This window comes from Cyanistes caeruleus, unplaced genomic scaffold, assembly GCF_971803275.1.
Source record: "Cyanistes caeruleus unplaced genomic scaffold, bCyaCae1.hap1.1 HAP1_SCAFFOLD_102, whole genome shotgun sequence".
Classification (NCBI taxonomy): domain Eukaryota; kingdom Metazoa; phylum Chordata; class Aves; order Passeriformes; family Paridae; genus Cyanistes; species Cyanistes caeruleus.
Genome location: NW_028255904.1, coordinates 268,811 through 293,442, shown reverse-complemented (window position 1 = coordinate 293,442; position 24,632 = coordinate 268,811). Strand labels below are relative to the sequence as shown.

The following is a 24,632-nucleotide window of genomic DNA, read 5'->3' as shown; positions in this document are numbered from 1 at the left end:
CCGCTGCCCCCGGTGCTGTGGGGGCCGGGCCGTGCCCCAGTGCCGGCTCAGGGGGTGCTCCAGGCTGCCGTGCTCCACCTGGCAGCTGGAGCTGAGCCCGCATTGCCGGGGGCGGTTTCCAGCAGCACCAGGAGCTGCTGGCTCCAGTCCCCGCTGGGGAGCACGGCAGTGGCCAGCACGTGGCCCGAGAGCTGCTGCTGGCCCTGGGAGCAGCTCAGCTGGATGTGGGCAGGGGAGAAATCCATCAGGGAGCAGAGCAGGCGGCCGGGGCCGGGCTGGGAGCTGGAGGGCGCCAGGGAGATGGACACGCTGGGATGGGCACTGGGAGAGAGTGGAGAGGAGTTGTGTGGCATTGAGAGGGACTGGGAATGGACAGGGAGGGACTGGGATGGCGCTGAAAGAGATGAGAGTGGATACTGGGACACTGGAAGAGGGCATAGAGGTCTGGGAGTGAAGTGAGAATGTGCTAGGAATAGACTGGGTATGGCTAAAAAGGAGTGAGCGGGACTGTGGTGGCACTGGGCGGGACTGTGGTGGCACTGGGCGGGACTGTGGTGGCACTGGGCGGGACTGTGGTGGCACTGGGAGGGACTGGGAATGAAGTTCGCTGCACTGGGCGGCCGAGTCCAGCGCGGGGCTCTCGGCTCTGTGGATCTGCCCGGCAACTGATGAGTCATCAGAGAGACGCGCTCTGATTGGCTGAAGGGCGGCAGATCCACGGAGAGGCGAGATGGACAGGCGGGGTCACTGGGAGAGGCTGGGACGGACTGGGAGAGGCTGGGATGGACTGGGAGAGCCACGGGAGCCATTGGGAGGGACAAGGGGCCCCGGGGATGGGCACACGGAAGGCTGAGGGCCCTGGGGTGATTCCCAGGGAGGTTTGGAGGGACAAGGCCGGGCCCCTCTCTGTGCCCCGCGAGCAGCGGCCCGGACAGAAAAGTTCAGGAGCGGGAGGAGGCGTTTCTCAAGATTGATTTTAATCCTCATTCTCCTGGTCTGATTTGCTCAGTCCTAAGTTCAGTTCATTTCCCCATGTCGGGCTGTTGTGCCCCTGATGGTGATCCCTGAGTGACCTCTCCCTGCCCTTGTCCCGACCCACGAGGATTTGGATTTGTTTCAGTTCAGTGGAATTCGTGGTGATTTGGGGGGAGCTGGAGCAAAGCAGCTGGAAAGCACATTGGACTTGAGAGGGACTGAACCAGGGCAGGAGTTGGGGCTGCCGCGAGTGAGCTCTCACAGTGTGAACCTTCATGGGGTCTTTAAGGGAATTTTGTTGAATTTTTACATTCGTTATTAAAAAGCAGAATCACAAGTGGAGCTCTGCTTTCAGCTTGAAATGAGGGGATGGAACAGTGGAACTTCTGTAACCTCAAGTTGTTCCTTGATGCTGGGCACTTTAGCTTTGGCAATCTGAAGCCCTTCAGCAGCAATGTCTCTGCCACCCCCTGGTTTCTGGCTCAGACCCAGCTCGCAGCTTGGACAAGGTCTGGGCTTTGTCCTCTTGAGCTTCGGGAGCCTCCCGGGAAGCACCAGCCCTCCCCAGCCCACCCCTGGTAGCACTTTTTCTTTTCTCTCTGCTGACCATTTTATCCCCAAAACTGCCATGGGAACGTTGTATCCAAGCACATCCTCCAGCGCTGCACTTTCCTCCTGTGAATTCCCTGTGCAGGGAATGTGGCTGTGCTTTTCCCTGCTCTGTTCACTGACAAACAAACCTGAGCCCGTGGGACTGTCAGAGCTCCTTCATGCCATGAAATCAGGTTGTGTTTCTCATGGCATGTTCTGGAGGAGCTTTTCTTGGTGTGTCCTGTGCTGCTGGAAATGACACAAGAGCCAGGAGGGAACAGAAGCTGCTGCTGCCCGTTGGCTCAGGGCCAGGGAACCAAGCTGTGCTCCCGGGCAGTTGGGCCCTGCTGGAAGCAGAGCCGCGTTTCCCTTGAGCAGCTCAAGCTTGGGACAGCTCCAAACAGGAAACCTCAGCAGAAAACTCTTCCTCCAAACTCAGCTGCTTTCCCTCCTGCAGCTGTTTGGGAAAGAGCCTCAAAGCACAGACTCTGCTGGGAGCCATTGGTGCATTTCCTCCCTCCCGGCAGCAGCAGCTCCTGAGCCCTTCACGGGCTCCTGGCCCTTCCCAAACCCTTCAGCTCCCTTGGAACTCTCAGCAGTCACTAACATGTGCATTTCTTTCATATTTAAACTGCATTTAAACTTCTCTTTTTCTCTCCTCTCTATCTTTTTAATCTCCTCTTCATCTCCTTTAATCCCATCAGCACCAGTAGGATGGGGATGGAGTCTTGGGGTGGGTGTGGGATGAACTGAGGATCCAGCAGAGAAGGGCAAGGCAGAGGGGAGAGGACTCAGCCAACCCTTCTGCTGCTCTCTCCTCCCCCAGGCTCCAGCTAAAGCAAGTCAGACTGGAAAGGATCCCACAAATGCTGTGTTCTCCTCCCTCTGAGCTTGGCTGGGGATCCTCAGCTTCAGCCTGGTGCAGTGATGGCTTAGATTCGCTAATTTGAGATTTTTGGCTAATGCACTAAATTGAAGAGGTTTATTATTACTTAATCACCTTTCACCTTTGCCAAGTTCTGCTGCACTGTGTCTGCTTTTCACCCAACGCACTGCTAGCTCACCTACACACATGTGCTTCTTAGGATAATATTTAGATTCATAGCCTACTCTATAAAATCACACAATTACAGTTGAAAACTCTCCACCATCTCACTCTATGCAGTTTTTTATTTGCTTATGGCATATTCTTACTTACAGCTATAGGAACATAAACTTAGGAATTCTCGACTCAACATCTGTGAACCTTTAGCATTGCATGAACCCAAGCTCCTTCCAAGGCTGTCAATCAAACCCTTCAGTATCTGTGGAAGTTTCTGTCTTTCCATTTCCCACAGCCCACCAAAGGATTTGTGACACTTTGTGACAGAGGAGAACCTGCCAGGCAATTTTGTGTTTGCTGTAGGGAAGGTTGGGTTGCTCTGCATCAATTCCCAGAGCAGCGCAGAGCATTGGCTTTGTGATGTCAGGGCATGGATGCCACCTTGTTGTGGTGACATCCCAAGGTTGCCTTGGTGCACGGAAGGCCTCAGGGTCAGAGCAGCTCTTGGGCTTGCTCAGTGCAGGAGCATCCTCCTGCTTGAGGCGTTTGTCAGTGGGCAGCTGCACACTGACAGGAGCCCTGTTTGTTTTTGTGGTGGAGCAGAGTGTGCAAACTGGCACAGCAGTGCTACAATGATGGAGCAGCTCGCTGTTGCCGTTTGCACCATTTATGTCATCGGCTACTCTGGCTATTACCTCACTAACCTGGCACGTAAGTAGAAGTTTTCCCTGGCTGGAACCTGAGCTGGCTTTTGTAGGTCTCCCTGCTCTTTCTTAGTGACCGGGTTGCTATTGAAACACAAAGACCATGAGGATGCCCCTGGTTTGGTAAAGCTCCTGTCAACACCTTCAGCAAAACACGGGGTGTCTGTAGCCAGGGGGCTGCGAGCAGCATTTGCAGGGCTTCTGTTCCCTCCACGGGAGAGCCTGTGGCAGCAGAGTCTGGCATTTCCTCACTTTGCTGGCTCAATCTCTTGGGGTGACTTTACTTTTAAGATAGCTCTGAGAGCTCGGGAAGCTGAAACTGCTGGAGGCTGATGGGAGTTTTTTCTCCTGACTAATTCCTGACCATGGGTGAGAATTGGCAGCGGTTTTAACTATTGAGAAGTGAGATCAACCTGTGAACACCACCTGAAGATGTGAGGCCGGGAATTTCTTGCTCTCTTTGGTTTCTGGCTTCTGACGAGGTCACAGGGCTCTGTCTCGGCCTCCTCCCCCCCTCCAGGCCGGACAAGGCTGCAGAGGGCGGGGTGGGGGGAGAAACGGAGCCGGCCTGACTTGGTTTGCAGTTTCTGCCACTGAACTGAAACCTGACACCATCAACATCTGCAGCTTTAGCAAGATTTTAACTCTTTTACTACCTGCATGAGACTTGCAGATTAATCCTGTTTTTCCAGAGAGAGAGAGAGGGAGTGATCAACCATCAACCCATCAAAGAGAGTGACGAAAAAAATTAACTTTAGAGGGGGAAGAGAAATAAGGAGATGCTTTAATAAGCTGAAATATTTTTCTGTTAAGCTATGGAGATGGACAGTAGTGTTCTGAAAAAGACTCCTTTAATTCATGACAGAGTATATTGGGAGGAATGGAGTGTTTCCAAGTGTGGATTTTGAGCAAATGATGAAGTAGTTGTGACACTGTGAGATGCTGGAACAGAGCGGGAGAAGTAAGAGTTGAAGATTTGGGCTTTTAAGAAGCAAAAAGAAAACTTCTGTTTCCAGGAGGGCTCACAAAAACAGATAAAGAGAACTTTTGCCTTTGAATAACTCATTCATAAAAATGACATCCCTAGACTCATGACCCATAACACACCTCAGAGTGATGGGAAATGGGAGGAGACAACTGATGGCAGATTTGCGGGCAGCTGGCATCAGAGAAATAGAAAGCTATGAAGAAAAATAGTTTTTGTGTGAAAAACTCCATAGATAGCAGAAGAAGACTTTTGTTTCTTTACAATGACTGATGAAAAGACTCCAGCAGGAATTGGGACTGTTGTAAACACCAAAGATCCAAAGTTTTTTGTCTCCATGTTGTCATGTAAACAAGGGAATGGTTGGGTAGTGGGGGAGAAAAGGGTTGTTCTGGAAGTTTTATTCTGGTTTCTTATTCTTGTACTTTTTGTTAATGAACTTCCTTTATTCCATTTAAGTTTTCAGCCTGTTTTGCTCTTGTTCTAATCCATATCTCACAGCAAGAAATAAGTAAGTTTTCTAGTGATTTTTTAGTTGCTGCTTTAAACCACACCAAAGCAGGACACCTTTGAAAATGCAGACTGGGAGATCTTCTCAGATGCTGTTCTAAATAGGCCATGGTTCTCTCCAGTTTTCTCAAAGAATTTGGTTTATTTTCCTTGCCCACTGCAGGTCATCTGAGCCGTGTGTTCAGAGGTGCCGATCCTGAGGTGAGTCAGAAAGGAACATTTGATGTTTCTGGAGTTTCAGAATTGTGCAGGGAACTGTGAGCTTGGCCTGTGGCAGTAGAGTGCAGAGGGCCAGCTGGGTGGGCTGAAAGAAGATCCATTTCCATGTTTACAGCAGCAATAGCAAAGGCATTGTTGGCTATTTCCTAATTTTCCATTGCAGAGCTTTAAAAGAACTCAAAGCTCAGATTTGCAGAGAGAACGTTGATTGCTGATAGTAGCCAGGGTGAACTCTCTAATTCAGAACTATTTTCTGCCTGGCTGAATTAACCCATTTTAATTTAGTTGGAGAGACTTAGAATCCCATTGCTATCAAAGCTGATGATTTGTGCTTGGTAGAGCTGGTTGTAGAAATCGAGCTGAAGAGAAATAAGGTTCTAAATGATAGGGAGCTGCCTGTCCCTAACTCCACCATCTGTCCACAGAGCCCAGAAGCAAGAGCAGACTCTGCTGTGGCTCCCTCTGCTCCTGGAGAAGAGGCCAAAGAGGAGCAAAATGAGCAAAAGGAGCACGAGCCTCCAGCTGTGGTCACAGCCCAGCCTGACCATGCCCAGACAGTAAGTGCCAGTGCTGGGTGCTGCTGTCTTTAGTGCAAGGCAGAGCTGCAAGTTTCTGAGCAGCCAGCACTTGCTGTTGCTGGCTGAGGATGCTGAGTGCTGGAGTCCTGCCAGCACCCAGCCATTCCCCCATCCCGTGGCAGCTGGAAATTGGGCTTTGAGCCGTCGTGCTGAGGCCCCAAAGCGCTGCTGCCTGCGGGTGAGCAGCTGGCTGCTTGGCTCAGGGAAGCTCTGTCTCTTGGCTTCTGCCAAGCCATGGCCAAGGGCTCACACGGCATTTCTGGGGCTCACAGGGCTTGCTTTGTTTGCTGTCCCTTTTTGGAAACCTCTGGATGACCTGCAGAAGTGTTCTGCAGTTTTCTGGAGTAATTCTTCACTTCTGCAGAGTCTTTTAGGCCACCTGTCTTTTGGCTTTTGATAAGCTGCAAGGAGATGATTGTGTTGTCCATGAAGCTGTGGCCGGCCATTCTTGTCCTGTGTGGCCAAAGAAACAAACTGTGTAGTTCTGAACCCTTCTTCTGAGGCAAAATCCACAAGTGGCAAGTTTCTCTTGATACGTTTTGTGGTGAAGTCTGCAGCTTTGGAAACTGCACTGGAGCCTAGTGTGGGGGCAAAGCTGCAAGTCCTTGAGTGCTGTCTTTTGTTGCTAAGAACCCCTTTAGAGATGGTTGTTTTTTCTCCTTAGAGCTGTTTTCCTCCTCCTGCCTCTTCTGTCCTGACACTCCCTGTTCAACCTATAAATTTCTGCCTGTCCTAGTGAGGTGGGACAATTCCATGGTTTAGGTGGTTTTTGCTGACTTTGGTCATACATGCATTACATGACCCATGGCTTCCTTCATTAGCATCCCTAGGGGTGTGTCAATTAATTTGTTGGTGGGGCCTTTTGAGGATCTCTGTCAGTGCCACTCAGAATTCTCAGCTGACAAAAGAGGGAGGAGAAACACCTTGGTCCTCTTCCATATCCTGAGGTGGCCATAGAGGCTCTCTGACCTGCAGCAGAGGATTCAATTGCACACATCCTTGTCTCCTGAATGAGCAGGATTTCTAACAAGAGTGTAGATGTCAGAAGGGCAGGAGTGGCAGGGCAGGCCTGAAAAGAACATGAACTCCAGCAGTGTCTCTCCCAAGGGCTGAGCTCACCCAGGAAGCCCCTGCAGAGCCAGGATGGAGCTGTGGGACAGGGCTGGCTGTCGGTCACTATGGAGAGACAAGCAGGACACAGCAGAAGGGGAGGGAGGCCCTTGAGAAATGCCCCACATTTCCTGTCAGCTGCCCAAGAGTCTGTTGGAGATTCAGTGCCAGATGGGCCCTGATTGCACTGCCAGGGTCACTTTGGAATCTGTGCTTCCCCATGGGCACAGAACAAGGCAGGAGAGCAGCAGCACAGAGCTTTGGGAACGTGGGAGCCCATCAGCCTTTGAGTCTTGGCCCACAAATGTTGGATGAGAAGTTGAAGCCCATCTTCTCTTGCTTTCTCTGCAGGTCCATCCAGAGAAAGAGCAGGAGCAGATTGTTTTATCAGGACGGCCGTGCCAGCCTGAGGGAGAGCTGTTCCCAGCCCAAGAGCAGGAAGAGCAGCTGGGGCAGCAGGTGGAAGAGCCACTGGAGAATGGCCAGGTAAGGCTGACTCAGCAGGGGACAGAGTGAAGGGCAGGAAGAGGGGCATAAAACGCAGCTCTTGGGACTGAGCAGGCCACGAGTGCCAGAGGCCCTGAAAGCAAAGAGCCTCTGCAGAGATCAGCAGCGGGACAGGAGGTTACAGTGGAAGCAGAGGTGGGTAGGGAAGCAGAAAGAAGTGACTGAATGAGTGTGATTTTGAGGCTGAAACTGAGGAAGAAGCTGAGCCTGATGGCAGCTCCCAGGCACTTGCTCTCCATTTGTGTGTACAGAACATCGAGGCAGAGCCCCAGGCAGAGCTGCCCGAAGCTCCGAGGGCCATCATGGCAGTGAAGAGGAGGCACGAGGAAGACAGAAGCATCGAAGAGGAGATGAATCTCCCCTGGCAGAGAGGAAATCAACAGAACCAGGTGAGTGACAGAGTGGCAGACACTCCACTCATGGAAATTCCTCTCTCACGTTCTTCACAGGCCTCCAAGGAGGAGCTTCTGGCAGAGCTGCAGGAAACTGAGGCTAGGATCAGGGCAAGGGAGGAGAGGCTGGAGGAAGAAAGGAGAATCATCCAAGAGAAATTCCATCTCCTCGCTCAGCAGCAAGAGGCTCTAGAAAATCGAGTGAGTGAAAGAGCGATAGGCACAGCAGTCACTGCAGTCTGGTGCTTTCTGCCCTTCTTGCCTTTCCTCTGCAGAGCAGCAGGGGGCTGGGCTGATGCCTCTCAGTGCCATCCTGCTGTAGTGTCTATCCCAGCTGCTTGGAAGGACATTTCCTGCTGTGCTCAATCTCAGCTGCTGCCCTGGACAGTGGCACCAGTCATTTGCCCCTTTTGCCAGCACTCATCTCAAGGGATTCCTGCTGGCCTGCTCCTGCTCTCCTTGTTTCTTCAGGGCTTTTTGCAAGTGAACTCAGTCCCCCAGACAGATTTGGAATACAAGCTGCAAGCTGTCTGTATCCCTTGGTGAATCTGCTGCTGTCCTGCTCTTTCCCTTTGCTCACAGTCAATGAGCCTTGGCACACAGGGACAAGCTGTGGTCTCTGACTGCTTTGTTCTCTTTGACTTGAGGTGGATGTGTTGATATCTCACCTGGCAGCCTGCGAAGGCTTCCAGCAAATGCCGGCTGATGAAGAGCCCCAAGGTCGGCGGGAGGCACAGGTACTGTCCCAAGCACAAGTGCTGCAGGCTGAGCACCTTCTGAAGATGGTGCAGGAAAAGAGGACTGAGGGGGAGGAGCTCCAACATTAGAACAAGGAGCTGCAAATGTGTCTGCAGCCCTTGGAGGGGGAAAGGGATCCTTGGGAGAAAGTGGAATGGTCGTTGTTGCAGTCATCCTTCAGAAAATCCAGGAAAATGGAATATGAAACTGGCCATCAACTTGATTAAAACCAACCTTGGGTTTTGACCATTTGGTTCCAGAAGTGGGCATCCAAAAAATCCAGCTGATGAGCTTTGCATGTGGCTAACAGCAACTTCCTAAGGGCTTGCATTTGAAAAGGGAACTCGGGGTAATCTCTGCCAGCCAGCTTTCTGACACAAACTCCTTTCTTCTCGCAGATCTACGCAGGCTCTTCCATTCAATCTGCTGCAGCAGCAGCAGCAGCAGCATCTAAAGGAGCCTTTGTTCCCCAAGCTGAGCAGTGGAGCCGGGGCAGTTTGTCCATTTCCAGCAGTGACACATCTGCTGCTCAGCTCCAGGAGAGCCTGGGAGACTTCGTGGAGCAACTGAGTACGTCTGGTGTATTTCTTGTCTGAGGGACAGTGTATTGTGTGCACGTGCCAGCAGAGCTGTAGCAAATGATCCTCCTCACTTTGGTGTCCCAGAGACATTTAGGACTCCCCACAGGAACTGCTGTGCTCTGAGGCAGCGAGAGAGCGCTCTGGCTGCTCCTGCTGCCTCTGAGGGCAGCTTGGACTGGCTCGGCTTTGCCTGGCATTCCCTTGCCACTAAAGGCAGCAGCAGGAATTGTTCTTGGATCAGCAGAAGGCTGTGGCCTAGCAAATGATCTATGCAAGTCCTGTGTGCTAGTAGCCAGACTGAACAGAATATTTGATTCCTAAATTCTCCTTAGACTCCAGACTTCCCACCACTTGTCAGAACCAAAAGACTTCAGAGATACTGATTGGTTTTGGGGTTTTGTCTTTTTGTTGTGGTTCCGTTTTTAGTTTTCAGTTTCTATACTCTTTGGTTTCAGATTTGGGGTTTTTTGGTAGAGTTTTTTTTTTCTCCATCCTGAAAGAGCTGTTCTGCCCCATGTGTCCTACTGGTGTCATTTTTAGGACTGTTTTTATTGCCTCTACTATATCTACAAGGTTTTTATGAGAATGCTGTATTTTTGTCAGTGATGACTCGTTTGAAAGAACATCAGGTGACAGCAGAAACAGAGAGCAAGAGATGTTTTCATTGGGCCCACACTGAAGAAACAGATACTTGTATAACAATCTGTAATTAATATCCTAGTTTTATTTTTCTAAAGATGTGTCCAAGAGACACATCGACGTGGTGTGATCAGATAAAACAGCACTGCAGGCATTTCTCAGGAGCGAGCCTGCAGCCCCTGTGCTGTGTATTCCTCAGATCCATGGCACTTTTTCATCCCTGATTCCCAGCCATTCCCATGACTCTTAGAATCCTACCTATTGGCCCAAGCCCTGCTCAGATCAGTCTCTGGGAAAACACATCAAGCCCTCTGTGATTCTGCAGCAGAACCCATTTAATCTGCTTCTTGCCCATAACAGTTGCCAGTGCTGTGCTCTCAGAAAAGACCTGGTGGGGCTGAGAAAAGATCCCAGCTGATTTGGTGTCTACCTTCACCTGCTGGGACACAAAAGGGCCTTGATCTGCACCTGGCTGTGTCTGATCTCCAAGGCAATGCTGCTGTGTCCTGAACGGGGGCCACAGCTTGTCAGGGGCTCAGGCTGGCTGTGTCTTCTTGCCATTGCTTGTCAGTGCTCATGCTTGGCCTTTGCCAGCCTTGTGCTGTGCCCTGCTGTGCTCTCTGCGCTTCATTTCCTTCCAAGGACTGGACAAAATCAGTCTCTCTGCTGCCCATTTGTACTGCACAACTGCCTGCCTTGTTGCTGCTGTGCTTGCTGCCCAGCTGACCACAGAGGGTTCAGAGCCCCAGACAGCGGGGCTGCCTTTGGCATCTCCTGCAAGTTCGGATCTCTGCCTGAAAGTCAGCATCTTGCATTTTGTTTCCCTCAGGGAGAATGGTGAGCAAGGAAAATCCCATCACAAAATACATTGAACTGGAAAGTCTTGGCAGCGGGTGAGTCCAACCACAGTCACTTCTACACAGCCATGGGCCAGGTGTTTCACTGGGGGAATATCCATCAAGTGGGAAGTCAGACAAGTTGTCCACATGTTTAGACAGCGGGCTTAGTCTGCCCCATCTCTCAGTACTGGCCAGAATTTGTCAAGTGTGCTCAGAAGGCATTGTCAAAGACATCTCCATGCTGCCAAAGTCTTGCCTGCAGCAAGGAACAGAACCTGGGAAATCTGCTTGTCTCTCAAGTGTGGGACAGCTCAGGGTTCATTTCCTTCGCATTTTTGGATGTCTCCAAATCATCTGGCCACACTAATGAAAGGAGAAGAATCTTGCTTGCCTGAAAGCACAACCTACCCCCAATGAGAGCTGTCAGATAACAGTTCTCAGGAACATTTCTCTCCAAGAGTTTGCTAAAGGAAGTACTCCGTGCTCAGGATTAGAATTGCACAGTTTAGAAGCTGATAGCCGAGATGAAGGAATAAGCTGCCTTTTGGAGCTGAGGCAGTAAAGCCCAAGGCTTCAGGAACAGGCCCAGTGCCCAGGCACTTGAGGGGAAAATGCATCATCTGCCTTCTGGCAGACCCCTCCTGCAACCTGCAGCTTTTAGGCATTTACAGCAGAGCTCTCCTGTCTGGACTGGCTTCCACTGCAAGATCTAAATGGCTTCTCCTTTCTTTGCTGCTGTTTTGTTTCTAGGGGTTTTGGAGAGGTTTCCAGAGCACTTGACATTGCAACAGGAGGAGAGGTAAATGTCAACAGCCCCTGCAGCCTCTGCTGCTCTCCAGGCCTTTCCCCACTGCTGACAGCTGGGGCTGGAGCTTTGAGCAGAGCTGTGCTGAAAAGGCATAAGAAGCACAGACTGGAGCCAGCCTGCAAATTGCACTTGGAACAGGCTTTGTGGACAAGGCAAATCGCCAGTGGCCACATGTCCTGTAACTGACCCCCAAGGGAGCAGAGAAATGGGCTGTTGCAATGTCACTCCCTAATTACTCCAGTGATGAGGTCTAATCACAAGGCACTTGGGCACAGCTTGGCTGTGCCATTCCAAAATCACTTGCTCCATGTGTGTTGTGGTCTCATGCTACCAATTTTCTCAAATTACTCCTTTTCAATGTCATTTGAGGTGGCCATAAAGAAAATAAATGTGCAAGGAGTGAGTAGGAAGATACTAACCATGAATGAAATCAGGATCATGGAGAGTAATAGGAGTCCCAGGATCGTGAATTACTTAGCCAGGTGAGTGGTCACGGTCCTATCCCTTGAATGTTTCTTTACATACTACAAGCATGAGAGCTTAAAAACCCACTTTGGTCAGTGGCAGGAAATAGAGCTGTTAATGATTATTTCTCTACTTATCTCCAATGGATGGGAAGAGACTGCATTTTGTCTGCATGAATCCACCCTGGCAAATGCAGACTGAAAATTGTTCAAAAACCTGCATCAGCCCTATCTTAAGAATTCAATACCTTCTAAGTTCATTGTCTCCACAGTTCTTTGGGCTTGAGTTTTTCAAGTTTCTTAAATGCTGATGAACCATCCAAGAGAGGATTGCCCTTGCATTGTTGCCCCTCTTTTCCATTGCTGTGTATGCCAGGAAGACTAGGTGCTTATTTCCAGAAATGCCATGCGTGACAAGTATTTTATCTGGGCTCTTCCTAAACTGCCTTTCTCCTTGAGACAGCACAGACTGCAAACACTGCACAGCCTAGAGGCAATGTCTATGCCTTTACTTCTGCCCTTGTCTCCAAGGGACCCAGAAACAAGACTCAAGCAAAAAACCAACCTAGCCGTGCATGTTCACCTGCATGGCCTTGTTTCCTTTTTCAGCTACCTTGTGCATGAGGAACTCTGGTTGGTGATGGAGTACATGGACGGAGGCACTCTGAGAGATCTCATCGACGAGATTCAAATGTCTGAAGGAGAGATTGCAGCTGTCAGTCGGGAGGTCAGGGATCCCATCTGTGCTTCCAAGGCCTTGAGCTGCATTGTCTGGGAAACAGGGGCTCAGAACGGGAGGGATTTCATGGGCCAGGCTTGGTTTCTGTGCTGCTGCTCGGCTATGGGCAAGCAAGAGCATCTCAAGGGAACTATCTGCCAGTGCCCCTACACTCCCTGGACTCACTTCCTGTACTCTTATCCCCTGCTCTTGTATTCTATCTCTGTCTCGTGCATTGGCATTTGCAGTTCTCCACTGAGAAAGGTGCTGCTCTGCTACTGTGGGAGCAGCAGGCTCTTGCTCTCAATGGCGCTGTGTTCTGCCATTCCTCCCCATTCCCCTGCAAAGGGAACCTTCCACAGCTGTTTCCTTGCTTGTGCGATGAACTCACAGCACTACTTTTTGTCCTCCTGGTTCTGTTTTCTCTCTCAGTGCCTGCAAGGACTGGATTTTCTTCACTCCAACCACGTGATCCATCGAGATGTCAAGAGCAACAACATCCTTCTCAGAACCGACGGCTCTGTCAAGCTGGGTCAGTGTATTCTTGCTCAGCTTCAGCCTTCCAGGAATGGGGGGTGTGGGGCTGCTTTCAGTGACTGCCAGCTCCCCAAAAATGCTGCTGCTGGCAGTGCAGGGGTCCCCCCTGCTGTGGGCTGAAGGCACAGTTGCAGGGTGCACACAGCTATGACAAGGAACCACAAGCAGCCAAGAGTGCTATTGCTCTGTGTGTGTCTGTGTGTGTTCCTTCCAGAGCGAGGGAGCTGCAATCTAAACCTTCAGGGGAACAAAAGGCACTGCTGGAGGAAGTGTAAGAAATGGGGGGATGTTTGAAGTAGCCAATTGCCTTGGCTAATGCCCCAAGGAAACAGAGCAGGGAGTATTGTCCAGGAAATTCAACTGCACATTCTCAAACTTCTACCGGGGAATTCTCTGGCTTGGTTTCCTAATTGACAGTATTAAAATTAAAAGAGTATTTTGCTTTCTCCTCAGCTGATTTTGGCCTTTCTGCTCAGCTCACCCCTGAGCAAAATCAGCGGTGCTCGGTGACCGGGACTCCTTGGTGGATGGCACCTGAAGTGGTGAAGCGTCAACCATATGGCCCCAAAGTGGACGTGTGGTCTTTTGGAATTGTGGCAATTGAAATGGCCGAACAAAAAACTCCTTATGACAGTTTCACTGCTCGATCGGTAAGGAGCAAATACTCTCTGATCCCGCTGTCTTTCTCACCTGTCCCGGGTTCTCTGCTCACTGCACAAAATCCCATGGCCATCTGCTGGAAGTACTTCCACCAAGGCCCCTTCTACAAATGGCCCTGCAGCACATCAGCATCTGCTGGAGCTTTGGTTGCAGCACTGGGGGAACTCAAGCCTTACCTCGCCCAAACCATCTCCATTCTCAGGCAGCATTTTGCTTTGCCTTAGAAGTCGTTCCAGCTCTTTTGGCTGTGTAGATGGCCCCAAGATTAGGAAACAAGCATCTCAGAGCTGCTGTTATCTTTCCAGAAATGAAGCAAAGAAACTCAAACCAAACCAAGTTTCTAAAACAGTGCTTTTGAGAGAAGAAGTGCAGCCCCATTCTTCTCACAGGGAAACTTGCCTGAAACCTGGAGATGAGGCTGTAAAGCCAGAGTCTATTCTGCTTCTTGTGCAGTGCTGCTGAGACACTCAGTGACCACCTTCTTTCCTAACCCAAGCCACTTTCTCCATATCACCAAGCTGGAGCCTGGTGACAGGGAGAGCCTGCCAAAACCTCCTGTTTGTTTCCTGGCACTTTCTGGGATGGGCACGGCGTTAATGCATTGACTTGAGAATCCAACGAGCACAGGCTTACCACAGGGATGACACTTCTGATTTCACCATGAATATTTTCCTTTTGCCACATAAGGGAACCTGAAATTTTCAGAGTGCTGAGAGACAGAGCTGCAGGTGGCTCCTGTGTGCCCAAACAGGCATTTTCAACCCAATACATTTGTGGAGGCATCTTAATGTGTCTGTGTTGAAAATGAGATTCCAAAGGTTTGTTTCCTTCCCTGAGGAACACCTGCTGCATTTCCTTTCTTTTCTTCCAATTACCATCATTTTCAAGAACAGGACAAAAAGCTGGATGAGTTTTGCTTTATGGCAGCTGTGCTTAAGGGACCAACAAGCACTGCAGAGATTCTTTTCATATAAGAATCCTTGGAATAGTACAGTTAGTTAGAATAGCAAAATCCCTCTTCCAAAAAGGCTGCCAAGCTGCTGGGAATCCTTTGAGAAGGAAACACGTATTTGCTGATGTAGTTGCCACTAACTAGATCAGGCAATGAAATCAGCTGCCAAGGCAAGATCTGCTGGATGTTGGCAAAGCTGTGGCTTTGGGGCTTGGGTTTTTTCATGATACAGGAAAGTCGTCATCCAAATGCTACAGGAAAGTCATCTCTGCCTCTCTGCCAGGGCAAAAACTGCCACTGCAGAGTGGAGCTGGAACAATGGGCTCTGGGAGAGCAGTTCCAGATGGGAAAGAAGCAGGTGGAGCCTTGTGTTTCCTTTTTCTCCAGGCTAAATTCCACATAGCCACAGAAGGGAGCCCACAGCTGCGGCAGCCCGAGCAATTCTCGCCTTTGCTGCGTGACTTCCTGAGCTGCTGCCTGCAGAAAGGCGAGGCGCAGCGCTGGTCTGCCAAGGAGCTGCTGCAGGTAAAATGCCAAAAGGGCTGCAGGTGAAACAGTGTCCCAGGGATGGGCTCCTCCTCCACTGAAATCCAAGGCATCAGATGAGCCCCCATCCTCCTCCCGTCCAACCTTGGTGCTGTTCAGCTGACAGTGGGGACGAATCCTAGACTGGGCTGGGCTGGCAGGGAGTGCTGGGTTTTAGCGCTGGCTAAAATCACCAGGGCACTTACTCATTTCTTGCTGGGAGCTATGGATTAGGAGAAGGGCAAAACAGGCTTCAAACTTCAAAGGAATAACAAATTTTATTATCAGGCCCACAAGAATAAGAAAGGTCTCACCTGTGCAGTGAAAGGGTTCAATCTCACCCAGGTCATGGCAGTCACAGTGTTGGATTTCAGGCTGTGCTGGGCCCCTCTCTCTGCCCGGGAGCCGCTGGGAGGGGAGGCTCGGCCTGGAGCCGTCGCTGCACGCCGGGGAGAGGGTTTAGTGTGGGCAAGATGTCAGCAGCCGTGGCCTGGCCCAGCCTGGGGCCGGGGTCCCGCAGCCTCCATCCCCCGCCCGGGAGCCGCTGGGCTCTGGCCCGGCCTCCCCCAGGAGCACAGGCCGTGGGCGAGCAGGGCCGGCCTCACCAGAGCTCCGTTACCTTCGGGCTCCGGAAGCAAAGAGGGCCAGTGCCCGGGCTGCTGGTTTTCAAAATGTGCATCATCACAGAAGCACATCTCATTTCTAAATGGTGCAAAATGTTGTCAGTTCTCAGAACTAGCCAGCCATTGGCCTGTCTCAGGCACAGAGGAAGCTCCCAGCAGCTTCTCTCAAAGAAATCACTTCCGTGCGGGGTTTCTTACTTCTTTCCCTAAATGTCAATTCATCTCAAACTAACACACAGGGACATGGAAAGGTCATCTAGTCTGTGTCCTGCAATGAGCAGGGACATCTTTCAAGAGATCAGGATACTCACACCTCAGATATTTCCAGGGATGGGCCTCCTACCAGCTCTTGGGGCAACCAAGTGCCACTCTTGCCCCATGCTCCTGACCTACTCTGACTCAATCCCCTTTCCATTTAAAAACTGTTCCCCTGCCTTTGAAGCTCTTACCTTGGAAAATCATGCTTTCTTGTTGTTTTCTTTTCCTTTCTGCAGCATCAATTTATAACATCGGCCATGCCTGGGTCCAGCCTGGCACCTCTCATCGTTGCAGTAAAGAAGTGGAAGGAGGAGGCAGAAATGCAACAATTAATTTAGAACTGCCTTCTCCATGCCCAGTTTAGAGTAGGATTATAGAGTAGGATTGTAGAGTAGGGTTGTAGAGTAGGGTTGTAGAGTAGGATTATAGAGTAGGATTGTAGTGCAGGATGGTAGTGTAGGTTTGTAGTGTAGGATTGTAGAGTAGGATTTTAAATAAAATTTCTAAAATCTCAACTCCTTTGGAACATTTCTCTCCTTCTGACCCTGTGAGAAAGCTCAACATTTCCTCCTGAATTGTCAGTTTTTTCTTAGAGGTGGAAAGTGACATTGATGGCTTCTTTGGTACGGTTTCAAAGTGGGGAAGGCTCCTCTTCATTCATCCTCTCCAGACCACACTGCCTTTGGAATATGGCCAACTGGACAAGTTTTGCCCAGCTCTGGCATTTCTATTTGAGGCAGAAACAGCAATGGCATTTGCAGGAAAAACCAAAGGAGGAGCAGTGCAACGCAAACATCCCATGCAGATGCAGGCTGTGCAGATGTGACTCGAGAGTATTTGGGTTCCTGCCACTTGGATTTGTATCCCTAAGAGAAATCTCTTTGGCTGGAGGAGAGTCTGGCTGAAGAGAGAAAGCAGAAAGAGCAGTGAGGGTGCTGTGCAAGGTCTCCTGTGGTGCAGAGCTGTCAGCGACTGTGAGGTGAGAGCAGGCCCGGCCTTGGCCAGGCTGGAGCCCCAGCAGAGCCCTGGCAGAGCCCGGAGAAGCCTGAGCTTCAGCAGAGGCAGGCTGGAAGGAGGCCCTTGGAGCTGCAAGAGGCAGCAGCCTGGCCCTGGCTGCCTCTTGCTGGCACCAGGCAAATCCTCCGCTCTCAGAGCCAAGCTGGCAGCTGGCTGCTCCTGAGGGGAAGCGGTGCCGTGCTGGGCACAGCACACACTGGTGCCATGGGCTGTCTGGAGTCTGCACAGGACGAGAGAAAGGCAAAGAGCAGCCCAGGGCTGCTGCCCTGCCTGACCATTGCTGCTCTTCTGCCGCCTGCCCTGGAACTGCTGGCAATGGTCAGCAGTGTGTGCAGCACTCTGGGCACAGGGGGAGGGAGCCAGGCTGCTCCGCAGGCTCCAGCACAGGGCAGTGTCCTTCAGGCACGGCATTTCTGCCAGGGGAACCGAGGCCAGCGTGAGGCAGTGACAGCAAGTCAGGGCACATCTGCATGAGCCAGTGCCTCACACAGCTCTGGGACCAAGCGCCTGCAATCCTGGAGCTCTGCACTGAGCCACAGCAAAGGTGTGAAATGCAGAGGGTTTTGCAGAAATATTCAGGGGCACCAGGCCAGCCTGCTTGGTGCTCTCTGGGGCACAGCAAGCACTGTGCAATGCAGCTCGGAGCTGCTGGCAGAGAGGGACTATGGGCATGTGCCTGAGGCTTGTTCTTGAGTAGTGATTTGGGAGGGAGCAGAAGGGTCTCAGTAGGCAATTGATGTTTTCTTCATGAATTGCTGAATGAAAGACACAATGTGGCCTCAAACAGCAACAGAACTTGCAGAACTTACTGACCATAAGTTTGTGTTGAATTCCCAGAAAAGATAAGTGTTGAAGTGTAACAAAAAGGCCTTTTGAATTCAGTTAGCTCCTGAGCCTTCATCAAAAACAACCACCAGGAGGCTGACAACTACATGCAGAGCCCTGCTGCATGGGCTTCCACAATCATGGAATTAGAAAATATGAAGCTTAGGAAAGTAGAATGTGCCCATCAAGTTAAAAAAGTTTAAAAGCTTGTCCTGTGCAAAGAATGGACAAGTGAGTTTGTGGTGGAGCTTCCCCCTCACTCCTGGTGTTGAATAAACGAATCCCTGCTCTGTAGGCCCTACACTATGGAGTACTGTTTTCTTGACTACTATTTGTGCATCATAATCACGCTATGCTTTTCACTGTCTTCTTAGAACCTTCCAGGCATAAAGTGAGTAAGACAGTGAGTTGTGTATTGATAGGGCCGAAGAAACACTTCCAAATGCCATCCTGGGAAAGGAAAGGACGTGAAACAGCGCTGGGGAAGAGCGTCCCTCGCACAGCCCTCAGAGCTGCCACCATGCACAAGATGGCGGCCGGGGCTGAGGCTGTGCCACCATGCACAAGATGGCGGCCGGGGCTGAGGCTGTGCCACCGTGCACAAGATGCCGGCCGGGGCTGAGGCTGTGCCACCATGCACAAGATGCCGGCCGGGGCTGAGGCTGTGCCTCTCAGAGCGCTCTGCAGCCTCTGCCAGCCCAGCCCCAGCCCCGGAGCAGCGCAGGGCGGGCAGAGCCCCCTTCCAGCCGTCTGCTTCAATGGACATTGACAGACACCCGGGCCACGCACACAGGCTGACACCTTTGCTCTGTGCACACAAACACGTACCACACACTTGGGAACCTCGGCTGGCAGCATTTTCAGGTGAAAATACAAAGAAACTCCAGGGTTTGAAGGTTTTCAAATAGAATATTTCATTTGCCAATAAAAGGACCAAAGGCAGAAAGGGCCATCCCAGCCTGTTTCTTCCATGCAGGAATAGTGTCACAGTGACTGTGAGCTGATGAAGACGGAGATGGGATTTAATCCAAAACAGATTGTGCAGTGGGTGCTCACCTGTGATATGTATCCCTCACAGTACCTATTTATTTGGAACACTAGGAAGGTTATGAGCCTGGGCAAGATATTAACCCTTTCAATACAGACATGAGACCTACAAACCTTGTTCATCTCTCCAGGGACAGAAAAGGACAGAGTAATAACACACAAAAAAAACAACAAAAAAACATCAAAGTCAGTAAAAAAAAGAAGTCAAACATTAGATAGAAAAGTAATGAAAAAATGGTAATTGAAACAAAAATATTCTTATAGTAAAGCCATAGAAATAAACAATGATATACAAAATAACTCCTTTAATTAATGAAAAAAGTATAAAAATATATTAAAACTGTAAATCTAAACAAAAGCATCCATTAAAGAAACCAAACACATGTTAAAGTAACTGTTATCCCATAAAAGTTTGAACAGAAAAACAAATAAAAACAATGACATGCCCTTTGCCCCCAGGGAGAGAAGAAAACTTCTGTTTCCAACGATGATCACAAAAACAAATGAAGAGAACCTTTGCCTTCAAACAACTCATCCTTAAAATAAAACCCCATGAATTCATAATCCATTGACACACCTCTAGGAGGGCTGTAAAAATCAGGAAAATGTCACGACAGAAAAATTTCTTCCCAGGCGGCTGCTATTTGTAAAAATGAAAAAGCACAAAAAAATCCATTCCTTGTAAAAAAGCCTCCATGACATAACAGGAAAAAACTTCTCTCCCTACAAAAACTAATACAAAAGTACTGTGTAATTAATACTGTGTTAACATCCCAAGTTCTATCTCTACAGTGTCAGGAAAAAAAAAAAGGAGAGGAAAGGCGTTCTGAAAGTTTTATTAGAGTTTCTCATTCTTGTAGTCCTGTTAATAAAGTTCCTTTATTCCTTCTAAGTTTTAAGCCTATTTTGCCCTTCTCCTAATCCATATCTCACAGTGAGAAATGAGTAAGTGCCCTGGAGATTTCAGCCAGCGCTAAACCCACCACATTATTTAGTGCATTAGCCAAAAAACTCAAATTAGCGAATCTCAGCCACTGCACCAGGCTGAAGCTGAGGATCCCCAGCCAAGCTCAGAGGGAGGAGAACACAGCATTTGTGGGATCCTTTCCAGTCTGACTTGCTTTAGCTGGAGCCTGGGGGAGGAGAGAGCAGCAGAAGGGTTGGCTGAGTCCTCTCCCCTCTGCCTTGCCCTTCTCTGCTGGATCCTCAGTTCATCCCACACCCACCCCAAGACTCCATCCCCATCCTACTGGTGCTGATGGGATTAAAGGAGATAAAGAGGAGATTAAAAAGATAGAGAGGAGAGAAAAAGAGAAGTTTAAATGCAGTTTAAATATGAAAGAAATACCTATGTTAGTGCCTGCTGAGAGTTCCAAGGGAGCTGAAGGGTTTGGGAAGGGCCAGGAGCCTGTGAAGGGCTCAGGAGCTGCTGCTGCCGGGAGGGAGGAAATGCACCAATGGCTCCCAGCAGAGTCTGTGCTTTGAGGCTCTTTCCCAAACAGCTGCAGGGGGGAAAGCAGCTGAGTTTGGAGGAAGAGTTTTCTGCTGAGGTTTCCTGTTTGGAGCTGTCACAAGCTTGAGCTGCTCAAGGGAAACGCGGCTCTGCTTCCAGCAGGGCCCAACTGCCCGGGAGCACAACTTGGTTCCCTGGCCCTGAGCCAACGGGCAGCAGCAGCTTCTGTTCCCTCCTGGCTCTTGTGTCATTTCCAGCAGCACAGGACACACCAAGAAAAGCTCCTCCAGAACATGCCATGAGAAACACAACCTGATTTCATGGCATGAAGGAGCTCTGACAGTCCCACGGGCTCAGGGTTTTTTGTCAGTGAACAGAGCAGGGAAAAGCACAGACACATTCCCTGCACAGGGAATTCACAGGAGGAAAGTGCAGCGCTGGAGGATGTGCTTGGATACAACGTTCCCACGGCAGTTTTGGGGATAAAATTGTCAGGAGAGAGAAAAGAAAAAGTCCTACCAAGGGTGGGCTGGGGAGGGCTGGTGCTTCCCGGGAGGCTCCCGAAGCTCAACAGTGTGGAAGAGTGGCTAGCTAACAAAGGTCGTGTTCCCATGCAGCAATTAGCTGAGAAAGAATTAAACAACAGTAGAGTGTAGTTGGTATGAGATGTTGCAATGTCAGAAAGACCTTAGTGATAACTGTGAACTGAGAACAGGACACTGTGATCAGAAGAATGTGGATTCAGCACAGATGAACGACCACAAGAATGTGGAACTAGGTGCAGTTGTCCTTAAACGAAATACCCAATAATGAGCTTGCTTTTGCACTATGTGTGAGCCTAATTATTGATGTTATATAGGGAGTTTGGAGTTACCAATAAAGGAGACTTGCTGATCTTTCATATTGAGTGCTGCTTGTCTCCCGCCGAACTCATCAAATGGCGCCCGAACAAATGGGACCCTTGGGACCTTTGGGACCTTTGGGACATTAAAAAGCGAAGGCCACGGGAGTCGGCGACAGGGGACGGGTCCTCCGCAGCAAGGACGGCGAAAAGCAACGGTGCCGCGCCCCAGGCGACCTCAGAGGAGAGTCCTGGCCGTAACGTGCTGCCGAACCTTGTAGGGCTGCAACAGCGCTGACGGTAAGATGGAAAGGCAAGCAGCACAGGATTTATTCACCTGCTTTTTAGAAAAGCCACAGCTTAAGGGTTTTGATTTGCGCAAGGAGCTCCCTGGATTTCTTGCTTATGGGTATGCTCTCGCCTTTGCCTCCCACTGCTGGGCAAACACTCCTATCTATGCTGCCCATGGAAAGAGGGAGGGAGAGTCAGAGGGAAGGAAATAATGAGAAAGAAATTCCACAGCAAACACTGAAACAACAGAATCTGTTCAGTTACGGCAGGATGTGATATATCCTGAACTATTTTCTTCACTTTTGGAGTCACTCTTAACACTACAATCTTATTTAAGTTCCAACTTTGCTACCCTGGAGGAAAAGAATCCAAATTTAGATTGGTTTCCACCCGAACCAGGGGGACATGGGGGAGCACTGAGGTGTGCGCAGAGAGCAGGGGCACCCCTGGGACAGAAGCAGTGCAGAAAAAGTTCCAAGGCCACTCTGAAGAATTACAGAAACAGCTAAGAAGAAACAGGTGGCTCAGACAGCTTCAAAAAGAGACAAAATAGCCAAAAAATCACAAACTATATGGTATCTAATTCAAACTTCATCACTGTAATTAGAAGTTGATAAGCTGCAATGGTCACCGTTGTTGCCACCTGGTCCTAAGAGACTTTCGTGTTTTTGCATTGCCTGCTTTTGTAAAAATTGTGCCCCTTTTTTCCTCTATCAGTGAACAAGAGAGATTGAGAGAAACAACTGTATGTGTTAAAGTTAACTTTGTGAGGTTTTTTGGGGTTTTTTTCTGCGAGAGTATGTGGAGAATGTGAAGAAAGATAACAGCAGCAGAGAGCAGCAGCAGGGCGGGCAGTCCACCCACCCGCCCTCTAAGAAAAAGCACTGGGATAGTACCCAGTTTGTTAAAAAGTCATGATTCATGGGTTTTTTAAATGTTTTTATATACCCTTTTAGAGTTAATTTTGTGTTTTAAGTAATAATGAATTTATGCAGTTGCAGTTTTTTGGAGTTTTCCTGGAGAAATTATTGTGATTCTTTGAAAGTTTAAAAAGGCCCATTTTCAAGAAAAAAGGTGTTTAAGGTGACTATTAACAGAAGTTACCTTGCAATAATTAGCCTTAAAACCTAAGGTTAAAATATGGTATAATTTACAGCTACTAAGAAAACCTTCCAATTGATGTTATCTACAAAAGATATTTATGGTTTAAAAAAATTAATTAGTAAAGAGAACTTTACTGTACAAGACAAAGTTAAGTTAAAGTATATATTACCCATTTGCTTGTTTTTTCCACAATTTTAATAAGGTAATTTCAATGTGAGTCCTTTTGTTATATAAAACACATATAACTGCATATATACCAATTTGGATTTTAGATTTTAGTTTAAGAATTGGTCTTTATGTTTCTGAAAAGTGCTACAGAAGCTGAATGGCAACTTGGCCAAATCCTGTGTTGTTGTGGTTTTTCTCTAGAAATACTGCACTTTAAAATCCTAACCAATTTGAACATATACTAGGCAAATTCCTGTTATGAATGTGTATTTTTAGTACTATTTGCAGTTATTGTGAGTTATTCTCAAAGCTAGATGACATAGAATTGTGATGTACTTGTTACATTTTTATAATCTTTATAGTGAATCCATGTTACTGTTATATTGTGTTTAAAAGGTATATATCAAACTTTTAGTTGCCTTTTTGTAGTAACAGAATAAGATTAAGGTATGTTTTTATTTAATATAGATTAAGTGTTAATAGAATTAAGAAAAGTCAAGTTTTATTATATTTAGGCTTGAATGTTTTTAAGTTAAGTTTTATAACTTAGATATTCCTTTAAGGTTAAGTTTGTTACTTCCTTTTGTCATAAATAATTATTGTTAGGTTTAAATATTGTTTAATTTAAATTATTTATGTTTTATTGGAGACACTTGTCTAAACTGCAAAGTATAGTTATTTTCCTAGAGAGATGAAGATAGCCACAACTGAAACAGCTGTGACAGAACGCTGATGAACACCTGCTTGTGGATAGAAGGGAATGCAGTCTGTGACACCCTTGACTTCATCAGGGGTTCTATTGGTTGTTGCAATCTCTGCAGTTTTTGTTTGTTATAGCTTTCTTATTTTTCAGTGTTTCCAGAATTTTAAGAAGATTTACCATTGCTGAGGATCAGCTGCCATGGGAGAGGCTTCAGATTAAACCAACTGCTGCATGGTTTAATTGGTCTGGTACCTAAAGCTTCTGATCATTTGATTTGTACAAATGCATTTTAACAGTTTGCTGTGCTGTGAGCATCTCCTAGCTGCTACTATTGAGAACCTTGATTTAGAAATGAGTTAAGAGGCATCTTTCCAGTTTAAAGCCAGGCCCTGGCCAAGCCTTGACTTTACCTGGACAAATCTGTTTGCCAGCAGATCCAGATGTTTTCTGTCCCAAATCAGTATTTGAGTCACTTTTTGACTCAGCAATTTGACCCTATTAATATGACAGCTGGATCAATTTTGAAGTGGGCTTGGAGAATCATTTCTGGAGGTGGTTATCCAATCCTTCACTGATGATTTTTTGTTTCTATTTGTTTGCAAAGTATGGGATGCTGGTGCAGTGTTTTAGTAATTAATAGTAGTTTTATATTACATATGTTATTAATAATGTTTATAATTTGATTGATTTTTAACTGTTATAGGTTCTTATTCATTGTGTATATGGTTTTGTGTTAATATTGATGTGTATAACAGAAGTACATCTCGTTTTTATTTAAAAAAAAAAAAAATGGGGGAAATTGATGCCCTAAAAGCATTTGATTAGTGTAATTCATTAACTTCAAAGGAAGAAGTGTCTGTGTTTTGTTGGCAGGTTCAAAAAGGTCACCTGTCCATCTGACCAGACTGTCTGCCTCTGAACACACGAGATCCAGTGAACAGAGAAGTCACCACACAGCCTTGGTACTCCAGACATGGATCAGAAGTGGAGCTGTCAGGACACAGTTGTGTCTGAACACTACACAGACAGTTGCCAACAGAAATTTTATGTTGTTATTATGATGTTGTGTCTCTACCAATTTTTCAGTTATCCTTTGTTTTAAGATTTAGAAGGATGTGAAGAACAACCTGAACATCAAAGCCCTCAGTCACCGATCAGCTGCCAGCTGACATGACGGGAGCAGTGAACGTTCCAAGACTGAATCGTGTTAGAGAAATTCTGTAGAAGA

General features: G+C 48.4%; 1 protein-coding gene across 1 annotated transcript; it reads left to right on the top strand.

Annotated features, from left to right (window-relative positions):
* The first annotated feature begins 2,936 nt into the window (after positions 1 to 2,936).
* Positions 2,937 to 16,470, top strand: LOC147646296 (uncharacterized). The gene is made up of 15 exons (XM_086873632.1): positions 2,937 to 3,319; positions 4,971 to 5,008; positions 5,452 to 5,583; positions 7,066 to 7,200; positions 7,473 to 7,814; positions 8,261 to 8,350; positions 8,750 to 8,921; positions 10,401 to 10,464; positions 11,161 to 11,209; positions 11,588 to 11,700; positions 12,292 to 12,409; positions 12,833 to 12,932; positions 13,391 to 13,587; positions 14,937 to 15,074; positions 16,192 to 16,470. The coding sequence occupies exons 1-15, from the start codon at positions 3,043 to 3,045 to the stop codon at positions 16,291 to 16,293; spliced, it is 2,067 nt and encodes a 688-aa protein (XP_086729758.1). The 5' UTR covers positions 2,937 to 3,042; the 3' UTR covers positions 16,294 to 16,470.
* The last annotated feature ends 8,162 nt before the right edge of the window (positions 16,471 to 24,632 follow it).